Consider the following 23,765-nt stretch of genomic DNA (forward strand, 5'->3'; position numbering starts at 1 on the left):
TCAAATCGCGCTCATCTTGAAAGGCAGAAAAAATGACCAATAGATAAGCTGTTTCAGCGGCTGGGAGGCGGGCCCGAGCTCGCCGGGTTCTCTCGGATGTCGCCTCCTCTGACCGGATGGCGTTCGTGTAGAGGAAGTTTTGTTTTTGCGAGTTTTCCGTCCGTCTCGGCTGATTGAATATTTCGTTAGTACGCTTAAAATAGCCCGAAATGGTCTCACTGTGAATTGCATTATTGACAAGAGCTCGCGTATTTCAAGTGGGAGTAAAAGTCTCGTCTGTTAGAGGCGGCGGGAGTCGAACACTTGAGAGTAACCCGAGAGCAACTGGCTGCTAAGCTAGCCTCATCTAGCTGCCTTAGCCTCTGGTTTACGTTGCATTTGAAGGGGCTCTCCGAGCTAACCAAGCCATGGGGAACCGGGGCATGGAAGACCTGATTCCCCTCATCAACAAGCTTCAAGACGCTTTCAGCTCCATTGGCCAGAGTTGCAATTTAGACCTCCCCCAGATTGCCGTGGTCGGCGGACAGAGCGCTGGAAAGAGCTCGGTGTTGGAGAATTTCGTTGGCAGGTAGGTCCGACTGAGTGAGTTAACCCTCCTATTATCTGTTATCAATTTGACCCCATTCTATGTTAAACGTATGTAAATATATGAGTAACATTACTTTTGTTTGTTTGTTTGTTTTTCTTCACATTTAATGACTTTTTCTAATGTAACCCGGAGACCGGCCGCTACATAATACGTTATTATTCCTGATAGTAGTAGTAATAATTCATCCCAGATGTTATAGATAACAAGAATGTGTACGTAAAATGATATAAAGCCACCTAAACATACCTCTTTTCAATTTAATGCTTCAAGTCAGGGAGATTTTATGGTGATGTTAATCTTTCTCCACAGTCGTGTGACAGGTATTCTGGATGGGTGTGGTGGAGTGGAGTGGGGTGGGGGTAGGGGGTTGATTGGTTTCAAGAGCTATTTAGGTAGTCAACAAACAAACGCAAACTTTTTTTTAGTTGTAATAATTGTCATTATTTTTTAGAGGTTTAAATTGCTACAGTCAAATTGGCCCAAAGGAGAACAAGTGTTTGTAAATTTGAAGGCAATAGGAGGATGAAACACTGCAATTATCTCTCAGCTGACACAGCTTTGTGTCTGCGTACAGTTTGTTTTTGATTGTAAAAAGGTGTATTTTAAAATGCCATTGGCCATAAAATTGAGCAACCGTTAGTAGTTTTTTAGTGCGTAATTCATCCTCAGAATAAATAAAATACCTTTTTATCTATCTGAATACGTGACATAATAAGAATGAGAAAATTATTTGTAACAAGTAGCATAAGTGTAGACTTTTTTTTAATTTTAGTGTCCCCTAGTTCTTCCTCTGATCTCTTTATGGTTTCTAGGCCATAGTATTTATGTCAGCAAATATTTGTGACCAGCAGAGCCCTCTCCATACCCTGACTTTTTGAACATGACTCTTGAAAACCATTCTAACACATAGCTGATGTTTTTATAAATAGGATGCCGTAGGGCCCTTTTCAAGTACAGTGAAGCACAAATAAACTTCTCTTTCTCAATAAAAACTCCTTTCCTTCGGTTCCATTTTTAAACCCAGGCCACACCCAGGAAGTCCTACGAGATTGTCTTTTACAATTGTTAGCAACTGCTGAAGAGAGTATTGTTTGGGTCACATGACATGTCTGTTGTCTGATAAGAGAGTGTGTGTGTGCGCGCGTGTGTGTGTGTGTGCGCGCGCGCATATGTTTGCTCATTTACATGCAGGCGTGTAAATATAGAATTGTGAAGCGGTGTAAATAGAAAAAGTCAATGCGCAGATGTGAGTTTTTGCAGCTGAATTTATCCCTCATGCATTTTCTGCTGTTGCTGTTGATCTCGGTATACTGTCATTTTCTTAGCAAGACCACATCTGCAACAGACCAAGCTTCCTTTATCATCTTCCTCTTTTGCGTCTGTTTTTGACCAAAGTTCATAGATGAAGGAAATTGACACTTCACTTTAACAGTTCACACTGCACAGAACTGTTTAATGCTACACTGCTGTGGGCTCAGTCTATCATCTGCAACAGGCTAGTCCTGTTGTCCTCTCCCACATCAGGAGTGTGTGTGAATACCCTGCAGATAAAGAAACAAAACACAGCTTCTCTAAGGCAACTTGTTTAGCAGGTTTCCAGCTCCTTTGATACTTGTGCATAGTTTAACCCAACCAACACAATGATCTTACAATCGCACAAATAGGTGCAGGGCAGAGGAAGCATGTTGACAATTAAGATGGAATGCCCACATTGCACACAGACCTTTGGCTATAAACACACTAGTAGAGCCTGTCGTAACTGGTCCTGGGCAAGAACACACATGCAGATTAGACTACCACTCAGTGCACATTAATTCAGGTGAGTAGGACTTTGTACTGTGAGATCACTTGACACACATCCCCTGCATTTAATGTGAGACATTTCACAGTGCCCTTGATGTCACTGCGTGTCTTGACTGTCCGCTTCCTACATCCTGATAGGACTGACATACATCTATGTGCTGAAAATATGTGCGTTACTGACGCACAAGCTTTTCTTTATGGTTATCCTGTTATGATTTTTGTTTTTGGATTTATTTTAAATTCACCTGTGCAGCCGCTGCTCACATGTTGCTGCTGTGAACTTGAGGGTTGACCGAGTGGAACTGTTAAAGTTGGACTCATACCTGTAATGTCAGCTGGAAGCAGTTGGGAGGTGCTGTAAATCACTATAGAAACCGGCATGCTCATGACTCATTGTGGATCTAAGGAGTGGCCAACACCTACAACCTTTACCATGCTTTCCAATCATATATTATGCAAAACTGTGACTTTTGTCTGAAAATGCATTTGTCTGTGGTGACAGCAGACTGTAAACATGAGCTCTGAGCTGCTGTTACTCTTGGTCGTGTTTTCTCTGTAATGTAACCAGCTTTGTCTTTGGTGAGATATATGTCATGTGGGAAAGGCTGGCTTCATCCCTGTGTCCCCGGGGATGAAAATAATCCATCATTTAAATTGTGCTGCATCAACAGCAGAAGAAACAAAAATCATTTAGTGCTGGATAAAGCAAAATGCCCCTCCTTTTCTCTCTCCATCCGGAACTACACACTGCTGTCGGTATCTGATATGGATTCCAAGTGGTCTATCTTACAGGCAAATGTTCCGACATAAAGTTATGTTGCTCAGTGCTCTGCTTTACATTTCCTGGCTTCATTAGTGAGGAAGCAGTAGGGCTTGGTCACGTTTGCTATTTAGTTACTGTCTCGTGATTGTCCCAGTCCTGTTTTTCAGCCCAGGCTGGCCAAGTGGGAGTAAGATTGTTCACTGCTCTATGCGACCCATCTTGGTGACCTGTTTCCTTCAAGTCTCTTCCAAAAGTCAAGCACATTATTGCTGCGTGGTCTGCATACTTTTTTGGATCAAATTTAATCCAATCACTCTGGTTCAACATCATCGTGTATTTGTGAATGTTTCAATCTGTTGGTAGGGTTGTTTGTTGAGATCATTGCCAAGGCAACCTACAGGAACATCAGTGTTTACTCAGATAAATTACAATTCAGCTTAACACTTCAGTGTTATTTTACCTACTTGTCTATATATTAATGCATCCATCCATAGATCAGAATTGCATTTTAAAGATAGTCATCATGCCTCCATTTTTGTCTGTGTTGAGCTGTATTTATTGCCACAGCTGGGAGCAAAGGCGTTATATCTAGCAGTTCAAGCTGGCCTGGGCGGAGGTTGTTATCAGATCTGTGGTGAATAGAGAACTGAGAAACCAGGAGTGTTGGACAATTGTTTCAGGTTATATATAATGTGTCAGACTTGCTCTAATCTCATGCCATGCTGACCAAAATATCACCATCTAAGTATGGTATGAGAATTAAATGCACCACTGCCATGTCTGTCTGAGTGAGTGGACTCACTCTTGGAGGATGTATTACAAGACAGAAATATCAATCATCTGGATGCCGTTGCGTAGTTGTGAATTTCTCTTTGAGGAGGAGGCCCAGACAGCCGGCAGCAGAGACTGAAGGGATTTCCACTAAACAGTTGGAGTTTGGTAGTGCTTGAAGAGACCGAGTGATGCCTCGCCGTCATCACAGTGGCAGACTGGTGTGGGAATACAGATTGTCATAATTATATGTTCTCTGCCACTCCAGAGACCTGTGGAACAAGTCACACCAAACCACAAACACACTTTTGTGTACTATTCCCTTATGTGGGAGCCGACTATGACCTCAGAATCTTACACGCTGGTTTCCATGCTTGAAAGCGATCCCTTCCAGTCCTCTGTAGACTCAAGGAAAAGGAGGATCAGCTGTGGCCTGCGGCTCCTTGGAGTTGCTCTGCCTGTTTGTTCGACGCAGAGGCTGCACGGGCAGAAAGGCGGGGGGAGGGGAGTTGGCTCCCTCCCTTTCTCCCTGCCCTACTCTCTTGGTTTTGCTTTCTCTTGTGTTGGAGGGAGGGAAGCACACAGACTGATGCTCTTCGCTTGGCCATGCATAATGCATGAAATGATACACAATCTGCTCGGCCTCGTCTATCATTTACAGCGCATCAATAATAGAATCGCAGCCTCTTGCTTCTTTTCAATATACCACTGCTCTTTATCCAATTCTGTTTATAAAGACAAGCTGCTTCACTTACATACTTTCTCTATCTTCTAAAAAGAACAATTTTCTATGTGCGCTATCATCCAGGCATAATTGTTGCCTTATATTTCGCCTAATCTTTCACCAGTAGCCACTTGTTGAGCCACTGGGATGGTGTTTCACAATTGAGCAGCCAGTGAGAGTTCCATGTAACATGAGAGTAGTCTGTACCATTAATAGGTTAGCTATTTCTTGAAGAGGAGGTCATTTTTGCTGTGATCTCTGAGCAACATCTTCCATCGTTTTCCACCTCCAGCCCATTGAGCCTGTCTCTCCAACAGCTTAAGTGTGTTTACTTTAGCGTGTGACCCCTCCCTCTCATTTCTCAAAAACACCATCCAGTGCTTTCTATACTGCATTCCATGTAGACAAACGCCTGTATGCTCCACATTATGTGAATGACACTGCACTGTGGTTTTTGTGCTGATGTGTGGAGCATCCAGAATGTTCCCCACTGTTTGACTACAGGTTAGGTATACCAGACTGGATGTAGTATGGTAGCTCACCTCTTTTCTCGTGCCCTGTGGTGTGACTTCCAGTCTGAAGTCAGTAGACTGGCTGAGCACCATCACACGTCCCTTCAGGCCTCTAGGTCTGGCAGTACGGAGGAGAAGGAGAATGTGGGTTAAGTGACATACTCGGCTCTGCTAGGAATACTGGGGCTGGGGCTAGTGATTACCACCAGATGTAGTATGTTTGGAAAGCTGCAGAAGGACAGGGGTAGGGTAGTGCAGACTGGGCGGAGGAGTCTCATCTGAAGGCTGACTAAGCAGTGTTGCCATGCAGTTAAACATTCTTTAGCTAGCCTGTCACTTTTAGAGGAACATGCACCAAACTTAGGCACTTGTCATTGTTTCCTGTAGGCTTGTGTCTAAATAAGTGTTGTTTGTGTGGTGTTTTGTAATGCTGTTTCTTCGCCACATTGTGTTTCTCACTTCGCAGTTTGCAGTAGAGAATATGCATGTAGCAAGACTATGTCAAGTCTGAGTCCTGAGGCTAGTGTTGTCAAGGTGTTACCATGGGTTGACACAACCTTCCACAAAAGCTAAGAGTTGCAAGATGAAACCATAGGCCCTGCTTTTGACACGGATGATGACGTTTTGTTTCAAACAAAACATGTTTATGTCCTTAATGTAGAACATGTACAACATCAATACATCGAGATAAATCTGTTCAGTTGACAAAAACCCTATTAATCATTAGGTTGTAGTTGTGACCTCTGAGGCTGTCTGACTAAAACAATATAAATACCAGTTCATGCTTTATCACCCGTGTATTGTTTTGGTCATATCATAACTGAGGACAGAAAGTTGTCGCTTTTGCCCACACAGCTTCTCCCAGGTCTGTATTTGTGCTGCATATATGTTAACAAATGTGTGTGCTGTGTATGTCTTTGTATCAACTATCCAAGTTCAGAATTCCTCATCAAAGTGCCCCTATTAATTCTGTAATGCTGCAGAAATTGCTTCAGCTGTGTTACTGGAATACTGAGCTGTCAAGTAAAGCCCTATTCGCACGGATTGGATTTACCTGGTATTGTCCCGACATATGGAAATTGCACCCCTATGTGTGTGTTTCGTGTGGTATGCTGTCACACATGTACTTTTCAGAAGGGGGTATTCTGTGAAATACTGGATCCTAAGCAGTGACATGTTGACTTTGCACCCACAGATGCCAATTTTCCCACTGTGGGATGAATGATCAGCTTATCTTATCACTATTATCACTGGTTCTGTGTTATGAGAAATAGGGCAGGTAATTTGTGTTTTAATTTATATTATATTTAAATTATTTTACATTTGCACAGGACTAAGATCACAGATGACCTTCGCAATTATTACAAATTACTCGAGGTCCCAGGGTAAAACTAGTGCCATGTGAATAGAGTTAGAGTGCCCCATGTGGAAAAAAAGAGCTGATAGGAGACTTTATTTCACACCATAAATGCAGAAAATTTCACAGATTTTCAAATAAAACTCACAAGAGACACAGCAAACTTTGAGTGATGTGGAAGAAAGAGCAATATTTCTCCAATTGTCCATTTGTAAATCGTTTCTGTCTCAGCAGCCAAGTGTAGAGGTGGGTCCATCCTGTTAGGGGATGTTTTGCCGCTGTAGGAACTGGGAAGAATTTGATGCCATCAGTCTGTAATTTTGTAATCACCCGACCTTCCAGTAAGACACTGATCCTATTGAAAGTCATTGATGGCACAAGGAAAGCACTTGCAGTGTGGAAGCTAAGTGACTGTGACAGTGAAATAATTTTTCTTTGGGGCCTTCGTGGAGAAAATAGTATTTTATACTATTTGTATACTCAACACCATGTTTTTGTCTCATCAGGTCTGATTAGTGGCCTAACCACTGCATGCTGATCAGCAGGCTTTGCAGAATGTCTGTGCTATTTGTAAAGTCCTGATTTTATAATTGTATAATTTTGTGACCAAACAATGTAAGTCCAAGTCAGTTCATGATAACATTTAAAATAAATGTCTTCTTAGCCTAAGTTTGGCACTTTGCCACGCTGGGCTTGTTTGCTTTATTTCTTTGGAATACTTCAGTTTAACATGGACACATAACCTGTGTGTCTGTGTAGAATGTATACGCTCATAGTGTGTATACGCCCATTCTGTCACATTTCCCATAGGTTTAGTTTAAGATTTTTCAACACTGGATGTAGAAAGCTGAGCTGTGAATCTAAGAAAAAATTGTCATATCCCTATCACCATGAGAGTCCTAGGAATTGTCTTATTATCACTGTCTGTGGAGCAGCTCTTTATGTTGCCTTATTTTACAGTCCATGTAGTTCAATATGAAAGCAGACTTTCTGAAATATGATCGAAGCGTAGAATATTGCAGATACAACATCTGTGAGTTCTATTTTAGGGTGCATTACCTCTTTAGCCGGCGTAGCTGTGCTTGAATTGATCTCTAAAGCGTTAATGATGAGAGAAATGACTTTGTCACGTTTGATTTGTTATGAGACAAGTTGGAGGCGTGAAATCCTCCTGTGCCCATCAATTTACCAGAGGCCACGCTTTGAGGAAACATTGAGTGTAATGAATTACTAAACATTCTATCTGTCTCTTTTCGAATTTTTTTTTTTCTTGCTTTGTGTGCCTCTGCCCTGAACTGTCCCTATTTTATCCAACGTGTCCCCTCTTGGTTTGACATTTTCAACTCCCTACATTTCTGTTGTGTATTTTGTCCCTCTTACTCATTTCTATGTCTTACTCAGGGACTTTCTTCCACGTGGATCAGGCATTGTTACCCGCAGACCTCTCATTTTGCAGCTGGTCAACAATAAAGCAGGTCAGTATGCCAGCCCTGTGCACAGCCACGTCCAAGCTACTTTTCATTTTTGTCCTGCATATGGCCTCGCTATCACAGTGCCTCAAGCTAGACACATTGTCTGTGCTACTTTCATCTTTTAAATTTAATATTCTCTTTTACTCCCCCTTCATTTCCCACCCTCTCTACCTTCCCCGTTCGACTTCAATCTTCCTCCGTGTGCAGAATATGCCGAATTTCTGCACTGCAAAGGGAAGAAGTTTGTGGATTTTGATGAGGTGCGGTCGGAAATTGAGGCAGAGACCGACAGGATAACAGGCTCCAACAAAGGAATCTCTCCCATCCCAATTAACCTGAGGGTGTACTCCCCAAACGGTAATGGAAAATGAAAACACACGTCATGCTCTTTGTTTCATAGCAGGTCAAACATGTGATAAGTGAGTTGATACAGACTTATTAACCTTCAAAGTGTTTTTCTTCTCATTTATATTGTGGTGTAATTCCCTTTAGATCCATCTGTCATTATATACTCACTGTATAGATAAACAAACTATTTATAGTCATATTTGGCATTTTTTTAATGTTTATTACTTTATTTCTTTTTTGTAAATAATGTACAATACATATTGTACGAATTGTATTGTACAAAGTTTCTCTACAATGGGATGCCTTTTCATTGAGAATGCTGGCAGTTAATGAAACATTTATTCATCCAACATTCCTCATTATCTAGGTTTTCATATATAATCAGAATGAACTTAATGATGTGCGACATTTTTCAAAGCAAAATGAAAATGAACTCCTTTATTAGTAATAAAGCTCCTAGAACACATTAAAATCAGGTGTTGTTAAGATGTGAGTGGGCTTGTTTTGTAACTACAACCATATTTTATCCCCAGAGAACTCGATTGTTTCTTTCAACAGCTGATGGATAGACTTGTCATTTGCATTTGTCATTTTAATGGCTCCTGTCCTCACAATTCAGTGCTGAACCTGACCCTCATCGACCTTCCGGGAATGACTAAGGTCGCTGTAGGCGATCAGCCACACGACATTGAGCACCAGATCAGAGATATGTTGATGCAGTTCATCACCAAGGAGAGCTGTCTGATCCTGGCCGTCACCCCTGCCAATACTGACCTGGCAAACTCCGATGCTCTGAAGATTGCCAAGGAGGTAGACCCACAGGGTAAGCACGTTACCGTCGGGGAGCAGGAATATACACACAATAGAATTCTTCTGTGAGTCTACTTCCTGTATTACTCATTAAAATATATATGTTACCATGTGCAGGTCTGCGTACCATTGGTGTTATAACAAAACTGGACCTGATGGACGAAGGGACGGATGCAAAAGACATCCTTGAAAATAAACTCCTGCCACTCCGTAGAGGTGAGGGTCATACACACCCAGAGAGCGACACATTTTCTGGTTTGATTGTCACCAATGTTTTTTTTGTCTGTGTTTAGGATACATTGGTGTGGTAAACCGCAGTCAGAAAGACATTGATGGGAAGAAGGACATTCGTGCTGCTCTGGCTGCAGAAAGAAAGTTCTTCCTGTCCCACCCTAGCTACAGACACATGGCAGAGCGCATGGGCACACCGCATCTACAGAAAACACTTAACCAGGTCTGCTACCAGTTATTAGCATCATTATTAATTGTAAAATATCCCCTTGTCTGTGTCATGTCATTGATTGATACCAACTTGTTGTGTAGCAACTGACCAACCACATCAGGGATACGCTGCCTGGCCTGCGCAGCAAGCTCCAGAGTCAGCTCCTCTCACTGGAGAAAGAGGTGGAGGAGTACAAGAACTTCCGCCCGGATGACCCCACGCGTAAGACCAAGGCCTTGTTGCAGTAAGTGCATTAAATATTTTCACTCATAGTGAAGGGCTACCAAGGAGAGACTGTAGCATCATCATGCACACAGATGGGGTGTAAATGAGCTGCAAAGGGGTTGTTGACAAATGCCTTTTGTGGTTAATCAGGATGGTCCAGCAGTTTGGTGTGGACTTTGAGAAGTGCATTGAGGGCTCTGGGGACCAGGTGGACACCAATGAGCTTTCAGGTGGTGCCAAGATCAACCGCATCTTCCATGAACGCTTCCCCTTCGAACTAGTCAAGGTTAGCACTTCATCATAAGATGTAATAATAACAACAACAATAAGAAGAAGAAGGAGAGTAGGCAGTTTTAAGGTGTTTACATGTCCAAACAGTCTTCACAAAGAATTACGTATCATTCTTCAGATTGTGTTTGACGAGAAGGAGCTAAGACGGGAAATCAGCCACGCAATCAAGAACGTCCATGGTGTCAGGCAAGTGGAGTGGAGCCTTCTTGACTTCCAAAGTAGACACTCACAGAGCTCAGGAGACTCCCGAGTTATGTTTTCACTTTAGATACCGCTGTGGCGACTGGTTTCTATTGTGTCCCTTCATCAAAGCTTTTACTTTATTCCATTTTTTACTCTTCTTATCACAGAGTAAAGTTGCACTTTAAATTGTACGCGGGGTATATATCTTCTTCTCTGCTTCCTCTTCGTCTCAGTCGTCTCATCCTCTTGCTGCCACTCATTTTGGTCTGCTAAAACATTAAGTTATTATGAGGTGTTATGTTAACATATATCTTTGTCCACTGGATTCGTGTAGTCATGTATTGGATAGAGTGAACCTCTCCCGTCTGTTATATCTCATTTGTTGTGTGCATAATTAATTTACACTTCAGCATTCCATTTCCTGTCTCGCTTGTCCGTATTTTAATTTTCTTTTCCCTTTGTTAGTAACATCCGATCTATTCACAGGTCTTTCGTCAGCTTTTTCGTCTGTTTGTCTTTTCACCTGTCTGCCCCATGTTTATTTATTTATTCATTTGCCATCTGTCTGCCACTGTGCCTCTGTCTCCCTGTGCATCCTCAGAACGGGGCTGTTCACTCCAGACCTGGCGTTTGAGGCCATCGTGAAAAAGCAGATCGTTAAGCTGAAAACGCCCTGTCTCAAATGTATCGATCTGGTCATTCAGGAGCTCATCAACACATTCAGGCAGTGCACCAACAAGGTACTGCAGGCGCAACATCTCCCGACCCAGCCGAGACATAGGGCGGGGGCACCTGTGGGTGTGGCAGAGGGTACGCTGACACAGAATTTTAGCCAAACATCTTCCGATAAAATCTGGAAAGTTCTGAGTCTCATGATTTGTTTTCTTTTTTGTTTGTTTTAGTTTTTCTTGTTTTTTTTGTTTTGTTTTTTTAAGAAGTGAAGAATTCTGTGCAGTTAGCCCTCAGCCCATCCAAGCCCTGTTAGCCCTGTGTGCAGGCAGCGCTGTCGTGTTGTGGAGTGTTGTGACGGGTGGCGTGTTGTCGTGGAGATGCCTTTCAGGATTGAGAATCTCTCCTTGAGATCTCCCCTTGACAAGCTGCAGGTCCCACAACTTACTGTGTAAAGCCTGCAAGAAACATGGTTGTGTTTAAATTTTAAGTTGGCCTTGAGTTGTGTGAGATGTAAATTTCTACCATATAGTCCCCATCACATCTTGCACAGTGTGATGAATTTTGAGGGACAGGGCTTAGCTGGAGGCAAAGCAGCTCTAATACTCTAGCTTGTAAACACTAGTTACCATATTTCACACTTGTTTTCACTGGATGGACGATTTGACAGGACTGCCCACCATGCAATGGCCAGAAACCCAACGTCTGCACGAAAGAAAAGCTGAAGGCGTGCAAATTGTTACACCAGTTTCGGACACCCCTGAAACATACAACTAATGTTGAGTTAGCTAGCGGTTAGCATTAGCATTTTTCAAGAATAACCCAAAAAATGATTGACTTTATGTCACTTAACGTTATTTCAGTCACAATGTTGTCTAACGCATAATGTTATCCAGGCTGAAACTCATGATTCATTACATATTAATCTTATCTACTATGAAGTGTGTGCGTGAAGTGCTGATTGTCTCACTCTAATCTTTTCTTTTAATCACATTCAACCAAAGTCATCTACCACTGGCAGTTGTTGGTATGTGATAAAACCTCAAGTTAGTGTTTTTGCATTTTCGGTTTTGGCACCAACAAAATACAGCAACACAACATTTCCCTGGTTTACAGTGACAGTGTTCGTCTCAAGATTCCGTTTTGCCTCCAGCTAACGTTGTGATGTCACAGTGACATAGACCATGAAGGGGTCTATTGACCTAATTTCTGAAGAATTGGCTTCTCAGGGAAGAGAATGTGAAAAACCTGTGGCTTGTCCTTCTCCACAGCTTGATAAGGCTGTCTCAAAATGACTAACTGAATCAAAACTTCTTCTCTTTTTATTTCTTCTTTTTTCCTTCCCTTCTGTCCAACTTTTCCTCTTTCTTCATTTTTTGCCTGTCCCCGTCTCTCTACCATCACAACAAAATGCAATATGACCCCATAACCTCACAGAACAGGGCTCTTCACCCCTGACCTGGCCTTCGAGGCGATTGTCAAAAAGCAGATCCTCAAACTCAAAGAGCCCAGCCTCAAATGTGTGGACCTTGTGGTGTGTGAGCTCACCGCTCTCGTCATGAAGTGTGCCATTAAGGTAACCAGGGACACAACTGCTGGGATTGATGGCATGAAAAGAGAAGGGATTCCTTTTCTTTATATATTTGTCATCCAAGTGCGATTTCACTTTAGCCAAATCAGCCCCCTCCCCCTTATGCCACTTTGTGTCCACTGCTTCAAATGTGTTTATTGTTTCATCCCTGTATCCTTACATACTCCAGGAAACTGTCATACCATTCAGACCATGCATCACAAATCCCTCCTGAAATTTTAAGCTCCACTTAAAATTTCCACCGAACTGCTCTTACTTGCTGTTTGACCTCAGCATCAGCTCATGAAAGCATTTATTTTTTCACCCACCTACACATTACTTCCCCTCTCTTTCCAAGAGCCACCCTCCTCTGAAGTGAAGCTCCCTCGCTGACCCACACGGCAGCCTGACTTTCTGCTACCTGCTGAACCGGATGAAAAGGGGGTATAGCGTGGGGGGTGTGGTGGGGATAATAACTACTTATAGCCCATACTCTGTGGGAGCTGACAGCTTGAATGAAGTGTTTCCATAGCAACGTTGCTCCACTACCATCTTGTGGACAGAGGAAGGCACTGCAAGCTAAAAATGATAGACCATGCAGTCAGTAACCCAGACTTCCCTTTTCCCAGTCATCCAGGTTCCCTCTGCCTCACTCACCCTGGTCCGTCATCTCTCATCCATCCCTCACCACCAGCACCATAAAATCTACCATCAGCTAGAGATGACACTTTAAAATACAGTCCCATGCCTTTAAATGCGTACATTTCTCTGTTTGTTGGTAATATCATCTCGATAACCAAAAGGAATTGAATGAGTTTGACAATAGCCAATCTTACATTGCACATTACACACAACATTGAGGCTTTCTTGTCATCACTAGCTGATAGTAAATGCCTCACCACCTTCTAGCGTCACCATTTATAGTCTGTTTCTGTGTGTTGGGATTGTGAATTCCTGAATTTGTGTGACAATGAAATGTCACTTGACTTTCTCTTTCCCTTTTCTTTGTTTCCTACTTATTCTCACCTTTCACTCCTGTTTCTCTCTGATACTTATTGGTAAGTCTTATTAAGCTCAAGCTCACAAGTATGTGTGCATGCATCTCCCCTCAGTGCTGCAGTTATGTGCTGTGTGTGATGTCTTTCAGCTCAACTCCTACCCCAGGCTGAGAGAGGAGACTGAGAGGATTGTGACCACCCACGTACGTGAAAGAGAAGGGAAGACCAAGGACCAGGTGACTTGCTCGAATGTTGATTACATAGACCAGTGGCTCTCGGCCATGCAGAGGTCAGCCTTTGATGTCCTTCTTATTGATATGCAGAGACAGTACAGTAAGAGCCACCATCTACAATTCATATGTAACCTCTCCAATATTATGTTGAGATATTGCTCAGACAAAGAAGCACCTGCCACTATAAATGAAGAAGACGCAGCAAGATGTTAGCCCGCAAGTCAGGCAAACTTCTACACCCACACATTTTTTGTGGGAGACAGTTGTTTTGGAACTGACCGTGCCCCAGGCAAACTCTGCTGGGTCAATCAAATCGTTTGGCCAGGCATTATGCACTGTACAGATGACTCTCATTCTGAATCAAGTTGAAGCTTGTAACATGACATCTGACCACCTGCTGTTAACTCTAATGTTAATTCATTAAATGGTGGAGCGATTGTCCCCTGCCCTTCTTTATTAGTAATTTGGTGTCATTTTAAAGGTAGTTCATGTGATGGTGTTGGCACAGCATAAATAATCAAGGATAGATTGAACATTATATGCTACATTACAGCTTGCTACATTGCAAACTTTTTCCTCTGCATCATTGTCTCGGTTTAGTTCAGTTGGTGAGATTGATATCTGCATTCTCATGAAAAGAAAGCTGTTATTCAACCACAGATGCAGCAAACGTATTTTCCTAACTTGCTGATTTATTTCTGCCGTTGTTATCTTATTTATTCACTTTGTTGTTTTGATGTTAGCAAAGAGTTCTCCCCCTCCTCCTCTTCCTCATCCTAGGGTGTAGGGTGTGGTTTCGGATATTTGACAAAATATAAAAGCCGGTGTTTTAGCGATAACATCAGTGCTGCAATTTGCAGCATTGATGTTATCAGTGTAACCGCCTATACCAGCATAGGTTTGTGTCAGGGCTACTTTATGTTCACTTCATAAGTACATATTATCCAAGCTTTCTAATTTTTGTCTTCTATACGTGGTGTTTAATAGAGACCTCTCTATCCTAATCATAATTTTGTGTTCCTAAGGTCTTGCTGCTGATTGACATTGAGCTGTCCTACATCAACACCAACCACGAGGACTTCATAGGCTTTGCTAAGTATGTATTCCTCCACCCACCTTTTCCGGCTCAATAGATGACTTTTCACTGGTGACCCTAGTCTTAACTGGCAATGTGATCCCAACTAAGTTCACATTGTGTTTTATGTGCACTTGTGTTTGTGTAGACATCTTGAGCATAGAACATGGGAGACTCCTGTAACTAGCTATTAACACACAAACAAGCCAGCTGGCTTCACAAACAACCACTTCTCTGCTACCGAGTCACAGTATTGCTTATAATTTACCACACGTTCTTTAGCGTGGGGCATCACTGTGATGTTGACGGCCAATTAGTAGTTCACATGTCTCTTCTTGGGGGAGCTGGTCGCCCCAGTGATCAAGGTCACATTAGTTTCCCACCTCCCCCCATCTCCCCTGCATGCAGCAGTACCACTGCCCCTCAAGTCAGCCGAGCATGCTTGGTTGCTTGTTTGCTAGAGACTGTGTGTCGTTGTCGTGCCTAAGGGCAGAGCTTATGTTTTACTGCATTCACTTGTTGCTGGTTGTGTGCACTGGAAACTAATTTGCATTCCCGGATTTGTTTGTGGTTTTTCTCTAAGTAGTGCAGAGTTGGAGGTTTATTTGCGGTTCATCAATTCATGTACTCTTTTCTGTAGCAGGCATAGTAGCATCTAGCATGTAGTTGAGTGGAGCAGCCCTCCTCTGTGTGGGTCAAGTAACAAAGCGAGCCCGTGTGAGTGTGCGTGAGGGTTTACGCGTAGCCTCTGCATGGCACGTGGATTGATGTAGCGTGTCTGAGGTCAGCAAGGGCTGTTTAACGGTTCTCATGACGTCACTTTCAGTCTTGACTACAGAAGGCTGGATGATGGTAGCTCTTCAGGGTACAGCAACAACAGGTGGGCAAACAGAAGGGATGGAGGGATTTGTGTATCATATGTGTGAGATGGTGTTAGTAGTCTGTGTTGTCCAAATTCCCCTACCACCCATTTTAAGTCTTATGTATGCGTTTAGTGGTATAATAATAATAATTCAGTGTTACCTTAAACAAGACAGGGGATTTACCTTAAATATAGGAAATATAATTAGAATAGGATATTAATAGAATAGATTGTGCTAATATTTGAAGGTTTATTCATTTTAACCAGGTTTTGTTTAGTGTTGTGTCATCAACATTTATCGTCTGTCCATCTTTGTGTAACGGCAGTGCTCAGCAGAGGAACACAGCGGCTAACAAGAAGAGGGCCATACCCAACCAGGTGCGTGTTTTTACTCGACACTGGTCTTTTCATCAATCCCACATTTGATCTTCATTTATCGACACCTCTCATTACCAGCCTGTTGATCAATCCTGACGCATATCCGAGCAGTGATTTAGACCTCAGCCCTTAATCTGTCCAGACGTATTGAACTGCTAATGACGCTCCCTGTTTATCAGTTTGACTACTGACCATACCCAGTCCTAGTCTTTTCCAGTCCTCGTAGTGAACTGGCTGGACTTTGTCTGCAGTGTTGTACCTCTCCTTATTTGTTTCAGGTTGAATTTCAGTGTGTATTTAGTTTCCTTAAACATGATTTGAAAATTGTTAATCAGCTTTGATGTTTACAGTTTCAGTAGAGCAGAGCAGAGCAGAGTTGCCTTAGTGAACTTAAAGTAACGGCCCCTCTTCCCTGCCTTTTGGATTTATCTCCATGGTTATGATTAATTGCTGTTTGTATTTAACCCAGGCATGTTGTTCTAAAGCAAACCAACAATTAATCAGTTCTGTTGATTTTTTTGCCTTCTCATTAACTCAAATGCATCTTTTTTTATTAAAATTCAGAATGTGCATGGACCTTGCACCTATCAACTGAGCAACAAATATGACATAACCAAATTGTGGTATACTTGAAGTAATTCTAATTGCATGTAACTCTCTTGCTCTGTTTCTCTCTTTCTCTCTCATCTATGTTTTTCTGGTTGCCTCATGGATTTCCTGTTTCCTCCCTTGTTTGCCCTCCTCATATTCATCACTTTTCCCATTTGACTGTCTTCTTTTCAACCTTTTCTGAATCTTTAATATTCTATTCTACCTCATTTCCCCAATCCTCTTCTTTCAATCCCATCCTCAACCTGTCACCCATCTCCTACCCTCACCCTTCCTGCTAAATGTCATCCGTCTCTCATCTTTGCTTCCTTGTTTCCTCCTTTGTTTTGGCTTTGGTTTTATACTGCTCCCCTTTGCTTTAATTCCCCTCCCCTTTCTATTACTGCAGGGTGAGATTCTGGTAAGTACCCCACAGATATAAACCACACCCTGCCCGGGGCAGCAGGGGTAGGCCAAGCAGTAGAACTGAGGTCATCGAACAACTGTCAGCTGATGTGGTTAGCTAGTGAAAGACAGACTGCTGTGAGATAACAGGCTCCTATAAAAACAGGAGTTGATTCTTTCACCATAATGAGTTGTCCAATCCTTCTGCAGCTTGGCGGACTAGGAGAAGTCCAGGAGGAAGAGGTAGACTCTCCAGACTGACCAAAATGATATTAATTACAGTTCTAGCATCAGCGTGCAGTTACCAGTAATTTGGACTGTGCTGACAGTAACATCCAGCACATTTTCTCTTATAATTCTTCACTTTAATGAGACAGTAATTGTCGTAAATTTAACATTTTGGATGACACTAACGTTTTTATCCTTCAATATTTGAAAGACGATTTTAATTATTTTTCTCCCACTTAACGTTGTAGTACGTTGCAATGCTGTGTTCTCTCAAATCAGGACCTGAGAGAGAACAAGGACATGTCCCACCTATGCCCAGCGAGGCATCAGTTCTCCTGACTTTGAGTTCATACCTCTGCTGCTGCCTTATGCATGGTGGCTCAAAAGTTTGCCTTGTGAGAATCATCCTAAACTTCACTGGGAACAAAATTTGGAGGGAGTGGGAAGACATTAAATCAGCAACATTATTTGTAATTTTCTGTCCATACTAGCATTTTAAATTATCAAGTCACTTTTTCCCCCGTTCATATTTCATCAAAACTAAATCAATTAAAACAGGGATCAGTCATGGCTTTGGGATTTCTTTAAGTAATCTAATCTAAATTTCTCATGATTTTCTTACTTTTTATCTATCAGGACACATTTATATTGGCATGTTTAACTATAATCATGTTCATATATTTAACTTCTTGGTAATAATGTCTGATATCTTTATTTAAACATTGCATCACAAACATTCACATGAATGTGTTGAATATGTTGTGACAGTTGTATCAGTTGTATCTTACTGGCAAATACTGTGGAAACAAAAGCCTCTCCCCTCTAACACCCTCATAACCAAATTGACATTAAAGAAAGGAAAATTGGGATGTTTCCAACTGACTTTAATTCAGGGCACTGAAAACATTTTTCTTTATTAGTGAAAAGTTTATTTTCTTCGCCAAGGCAAACTACCTGTTTAGCTCCTATGTTCTTGCCTCCTCTCCCATGTTTAGGTTAACAATTTTGTACATATTTGACCCTTTTCCCCAATAACTCACTCGATCCTTTCCCGGATGGAGAGAGTGTGCAGGAGAGAGGTCTAAATATGTAACGATGTATTTGTAAATCCATGGGAGTCCATGCAAGAAATGGAGGAACAGTAGTTCCTAGGGTTTATTCAAAATGCATGGCATTTTTTTCCTTCTTCAAAATGACTGAACTTAGCCTCTGCTGTATTTTCTCCCTCTACACCTGAAATATTTACTTTGCTGTTCCGATTTTTTGACTAACCCTGTCAACCTACTCACATCTGCATAATAACGTCTTTCACTTTCTTCTCTTCTGTTACCTCTTTCAGTAGCAAACTGGTATTTACCCACTGTGTAACTGAGTTCGCTAACCACATTAACCTTGTTTTTAGCTGCCAGTACATAGGTTAAGCTTTACTGACCCGCTGACATTAGCGTGCCACCGTCGACCCTTGGTCTTTGACTGTGTGTTGAGACAAACATTCACCATCTGGGCCCGTTTGTTGGTTTAAAGATTTCTTTCTGTTCAGCGAAAGAGAACAAGGCCTACATCCCATTTAAGTTTTCAACTAAACGTACTAATGCTTTGGCATTATTTTAACCATATCACACACACAGATACATATGTTTATCTAACTATGCATGTGTAACTGTCCTGTGGTCACTCTATGTTGCTTCAAGTTAAAGCTTTGCAGCTCATTAATAACTGACGCAAAGTGTTTAATAAAAACAACTAAACTTACTATGACCTAGCAGGTAAGTTGGTTTTATTACATTTTATTTGTCAGTCTTATCACAGAATTAAGGATGTAATTCTTGCTGGGACCCACATAGCACCAGTTCCAAGAGCCTGATTGATAAAGATGTTTTCCTCATCCTCCTGGCACCCCTCCACCCCCCTCTACCCGACCCCCTCCCCCTCCCTCTCTCTATCTCTCTCTCCCACACCTCATCGTTACATTGTAGGTGATCAGGAAAGGCTGGCTAACAATCAACATCAGCATCATGAAAGGAGGCTCCAAGGAATACTGGTTTGTCCTGACTGCCGAGTCGCTGTCCTGGTACAAAGATGAGGAGGTGAGAAGAATTTGGATTCCAATGCTGTTTATTACTGGACATAGATGAGATAACACAGAAGCACAGGGATGCATTATGATGAAGAATTGATTGATGGGTCCCAGCCCAGCCTAACCAATGTGCAGACTACTGTTCAGCTGTAGGCTGATGAACAGGTAGTCTGAACACTGGGCAGGCGTGGTGGGGGTTCACAGGGTTGAGACGGACTCTGATGGGAGGAAGGAACCAGAGGTCATTGCGACTGTAGTTCAGGGGACTGTAGGACAGAGGACATATAAAGTAAATATTACCTCACTGTAAAAAAAAACACATATAAAAAGACGCTACGTGTCACAATACTTCTCTTTAGTTAATAGTATATTATACAATTTATGAGTAATGACAATTATTATATATACATATGCATATTCATATATATATACTGTGTATGTAAATGTGACTTGTTTAAACAACAGATAAATACTGGACTTAGTGTTCAAGGACTCTTAAAATTTACTACAAGCGACATTAAAGAGCATTCATGGATACAAAAGCAAAACAGATGTTCAGTGAAACTGGATCTTTTTATCCTTTACTTTTTTCAAACTAAACTGAGGTTATTCTAACCAAACTCAGTGTTTGTCTCCAATGATCGTACATGTCCAAATATCATAGCCATTGCTTTACTCACCGCTGGATCTTCTTCAGGCCTCAGCTGTATCCGTCCTTTAGCCAAAACAGACTTCCAACATATATCACCACAGACCTCCAGTAAAATGAACTCCAGGCCAGTGGCCCCAGTACGCCAAGACATCAGTTGAAATTGTACCTTTATATTATAATCTCCTTTTTTGATAACGCGAGGAGACGCAATGAGAGAGGTAGGATGGTGGAGGCAAACTGACGTGGCAGGCGGGCTGAAATGTTCCAGCCGGGATCTGACTTTGGAATTTGCAGGAAATCGTACTGGGTTACGGGGGCCGGAGGGGAGGGTGTAATTGTGTGTACAAGTGTGCATGTGTGTAAACGCTTGTCCATGTGAAGTCTCATAAGCATTCGGGAAGCTAGTGATATATGTCCAGGTGTGTCTTTATGCGCATCCAGAGTGTACTTTATGTGTTTGTTGATTTCATTCGGGGTCGTATATGTTTGTTTGCCTGTTCACGTGCAGTTAGGGATTTAGCGCTCTTTGTGTGTATGTGTGGTGAAGGTGGGGGAATGGTGTGGAGCTGTGAGTGATGTAACTGTTGGGCCTGTGCCGTTCTCTGTGTTAGTGCAGACGTAAATACTTCCAGATGTCTCTGCTCAACAGTGAAAGCTGGCACCCCATCCCCCCAGAACTCACTCAAGCTCCTCCTTTTCTTCCTCCTCCTCCTCCTCCTCCTCCTCCTCCTCACCCTCACACTCATCTTGCATTTCTCCTTCTCCCCAGTCTGGTGGTCGTCCACAAAGAGGAAATGCATTCCATCATATCTGCTCATTGGTGGCGAAGCGCTAGAGCTGCTATCCTTGGTTTTTATCTACATCTACATTACCGCACTGAGCATGGAAGGCTTTACACATTATAGGTCTCCCCAGTCAGCTACATTTCTAAATTATAAATGGAAATTGTTTGAAAATGGCAAACCTTCTAAAAGATGCTTGGGGGAAACATTTTTCAAAGGCTACACATGAAAAAAGGTTGTTCTCTATAAAACATTGACAGTGACAGAATAATTATTTTTATGTTTTTTATGGGAAAACTATTATCTTTATTAACATGAGCTCAACATTATTTCTATTCTTTGTCTGATTTACTAGAGCTCTTTTATATGTATTCATTAAATGTTATGCACTTTACAAGAATGGCTCACAGAACAGAGCTCATTGAATCTGATTGGAACTGTGTAGACCCTTTCTTTGTGCTGTTGTAATGTTTTCTGTTGCTGTAAGAACACATTTCTTCTGTCTGTCTCATGCCAGGAAAAAGAAAAGAAGTATATGCTGCCGTTGGATAACCTGAAGATCAGAGATGTTGAGAAGGGCTTTATGTCTACAAAGCACACCTTTGCCATCTTCAACACTGAGCAGAGGTCAGGGTTACGTTTTAACTGGAAATATTTCTGTAGGTGTCTTTGAATGCACTCCTGTCAGTCAGTCAGTTAATCAGTGTTTTGTTTATTGTCTGTACAGAAACGTGTACAAGGACCTTCGCCAAATAGAACTGGCCTGTGATTCTCAAGAGGACGTGGACAGCTGGAAAGCATCCTTCCTCAGAGCAGGAGTTTATCCAGAGAAGGACCAGGTATGTGAGTGGGCACTTTGTGCTACACTTTGAACACATATATTAGCTGATATTGTGTGATTGCGACTAAAAACACTTGCCAAAATCATTAAAATAGATAATGAAGCATCAAAGTCTTCCAATAGCAATAAATTGTGCACTGTATATACAGTTACACCAAAGTTAGTGAGGACTTGAGAGGTATTGAATGTTTGAGTAGAACTGGACCGATTAGCCCATGCAGATCTATGTTTCCCTTTTCCCTGGTAGCAACATTTTCATCATTTTTTCAACCATGTATGCATTCATGTGTTTACATTTCATCTTTCATGTCCAGGTGGAGAATGAAGAGGCTGCTCCAGCCGACACTTTCTCTATGGATCCTCAGCTGGAGCGACAGGTGGAAACCATCCGTAACCTGGTGGATTCATACATAGGCATCATCAACAAATCCATCAGGGACCTCGTGCCCAAGACCATCATGCATCTCATGATCAACAGCGTGAGTAGTGTCGTCCCCAGGAGCAGACACGCGTCATTAAGGGAAGGGTTATGGTCTCTTAGAAGTAGTTCAGAGAAATAATAGTCGGAGGTATGATGTGCAATCAGTCAGGAAGGCCATAGAAAGCGAGTGTAACACCACACAAAGAAAAAAAATAAATAAATACTGTTTCACTGGGCAACACTGTTAAATGCACACATAGAGTGTTTGAGTATCAAATGAAAAGAGCTAGAAAGAGAAATACATTGCCTGGATCCTCTCCTCTCTTACCTCTGCACAGCTGCTTAATCCAAATGAAAAAGGTTGTCATATTTTTAGCAAGTTACAAAATAAATGTTGACATGGAAACCCCCAGTTTCAGTTACTGATACCATGTACTCTCTTTCTCACTTAGGGAATATTTACAGAATTTTATTTGCAAATGACACATCAACACAACTGAGACAGGCTGGTCTGCTAAATGCTGCACTAGCTTACCTCTGTACATCATTGTACAAATTGTCTTTGTGTGGATGCACTGATATGTAGTTATATGCTATATTTGTAAAGTATTATTTTGTCATTATTCAGAACAAAACTGAGATCTGAGCTCTGAACAAAAAAGCTCTTGTGAAGGTGCGAGTGCCATTGTTCCATAGAGTCTTGTTCATTTTAGTAGCAGCAATAGTCGCATATTTCATGTTGACACGAAGTCATAAACCTGAAAACACTAATTAACAGAATTTATGATGCATGCTCATTGTGACCGGTCCCCTGTCCATTTATAACATTTTATTATTCCAGTGAGCTCATTTGAGGTCTTCTAGCAATTCAGTAAATACAGAAACACACACAGTATTTTGTGATACCATTTAAAGCTGTGTTGTCACCCGTCTACATTTTTGAATGTAGAATCATGTGATTAATTTTTCCACACACACATTATAAGTTATAAAACTATGAATATTTTACTCCTGGCTTCTGCTTCTCCGTGACTAAAGGTTCCACATCATTCAATGTTAATGAAGTGTTTTTATGAATTTTAAATTCTGTTTAGGCAAAGGATTTCATTCACTCAGAGCTACTGGCCTACCTCTACTCGTCTGGGGACCAGAACAGCCTCATGGAGGAGTCAGCTGACCAGGCACAGCGCAGAGATGAAATGTTGCGCATGTACCATGCACTCAAGGAGGCGCTGCACATTATTGGTGACATCAGCGCCACCACGATCAGCACCCCGGTCCCACCACCTGTGAATGACACCTGGATGCAGGAGGCCAGGTGAGGGACAACTAAACCCTTAGCTCAGCTGAACGAGTTAGATTAAACACTCACACTGAGCACGTTTTAATCAGCAGCGTAATTTAATATTTGTCTTTCAGCCCAACTCCTCAGCGCAGACCAGCCCCTGCATCAGCGGCGCCCCCCAGCCGTCCGCCTGCAGTCAGGGGCCCTACACCAGGACCCCCCATGAACCCTTCCCCTGCCTTTGGGGTGCCACTCAATCCCTCTCCTGCCTTTGGTGCCCCTCCAATCCCCTCCCGCCCAGGTCAGCCCATCAACGCCTTCGGCCAGGATCCCTTCAGCGCACCCCCACAGATCCCTTCCCGGCCTGCTCGCGTTCCTCCCGGTGTACCCAGGTACCACTAGATATACTGA

The 23,765-nt window shown here is 42.2% G+C and overlaps 1 protein-coding gene across 5 annotated transcripts in view; it reads left to right on the forward strand.

The window, feature by feature from the left end:
- Positions 1–124: 124 nt before the first annotated feature.
- dnm2a (dynamin 2a) overlaps positions 125–23,765 on the forward strand; it is a 27,759-nt gene continuing 4,118 nt past the window's right edge. For 2 of the 5 annotated variants that reach the window (XM_047572154.1, XM_047572152.1), the window contains exons 1-21: positions 125–568; positions 7,921–7,994; positions 8,199–8,348; positions 8,959–9,162; positions 9,267–9,365; positions 9,443–9,603; positions 9,693–9,835; positions 9,967–10,102; positions 10,226–10,293; positions 10,892–11,030; positions 13,677–13,763; positions 14,786–14,856; positions 15,662–15,715; positions 16,024–16,075; positions 17,073–17,084; positions 19,273–19,383; positions 21,325–21,434; positions 21,535–21,646; positions 21,963–22,127; positions 23,164–23,387; positions 23,489–23,746. In XM_047572154.1, coding sequence (XP_047428110.1) covers positions 408–568; positions 7,921–7,994; positions 8,199–8,348; positions 8,959–9,162; positions 9,267–9,365; positions 9,443–9,603; positions 9,693–9,835; positions 9,967–10,102; positions 10,226–10,293; positions 10,892–11,030; positions 13,677–13,763; positions 14,786–14,856; positions 15,662–15,715; positions 16,024–16,075; positions 17,073–17,084; positions 19,273–19,383; positions 21,325–21,434; positions 21,535–21,646; positions 21,963–22,127; positions 23,164–23,387; positions 23,489–23,746 — 2,591 coding nt within the window. In that variant the 5' untranslated portion in view covers positions 125–407. The remainder of the gene's footprint in view (positions 569–7,920; positions 7,995–8,198; positions 8,349–8,958; positions 9,163–9,266; positions 9,366–9,442; positions 9,604–9,692; positions 9,836–9,966; positions 10,103–10,225; positions 10,294–10,891; positions 11,031–13,676; positions 13,764–14,785; positions 14,857–15,661; positions 15,716–16,023; positions 16,076–17,072; positions 17,085–19,272; positions 19,384–21,324; positions 21,435–21,534; positions 21,647–21,962; positions 22,128–23,163; positions 23,388–23,488; positions 23,747–23,765) is intronic. The other 3 variants (XM_047572153.1, XM_047572155.1, XM_047572156.1) reach the window with 3 other exon arrangements.

The sequence above is a fragment of the Mugil cephalus genome, chromosome 20 (assembly GCF_022458985.1).
Source record: "Mugil cephalus isolate CIBA_MC_2020 chromosome 20, CIBA_Mcephalus_1.1, whole genome shotgun sequence".
NCBI lineage: Eukaryota > Metazoa > Chordata > Actinopteri > Mugiliformes > Mugilidae > Mugil > Mugil cephalus.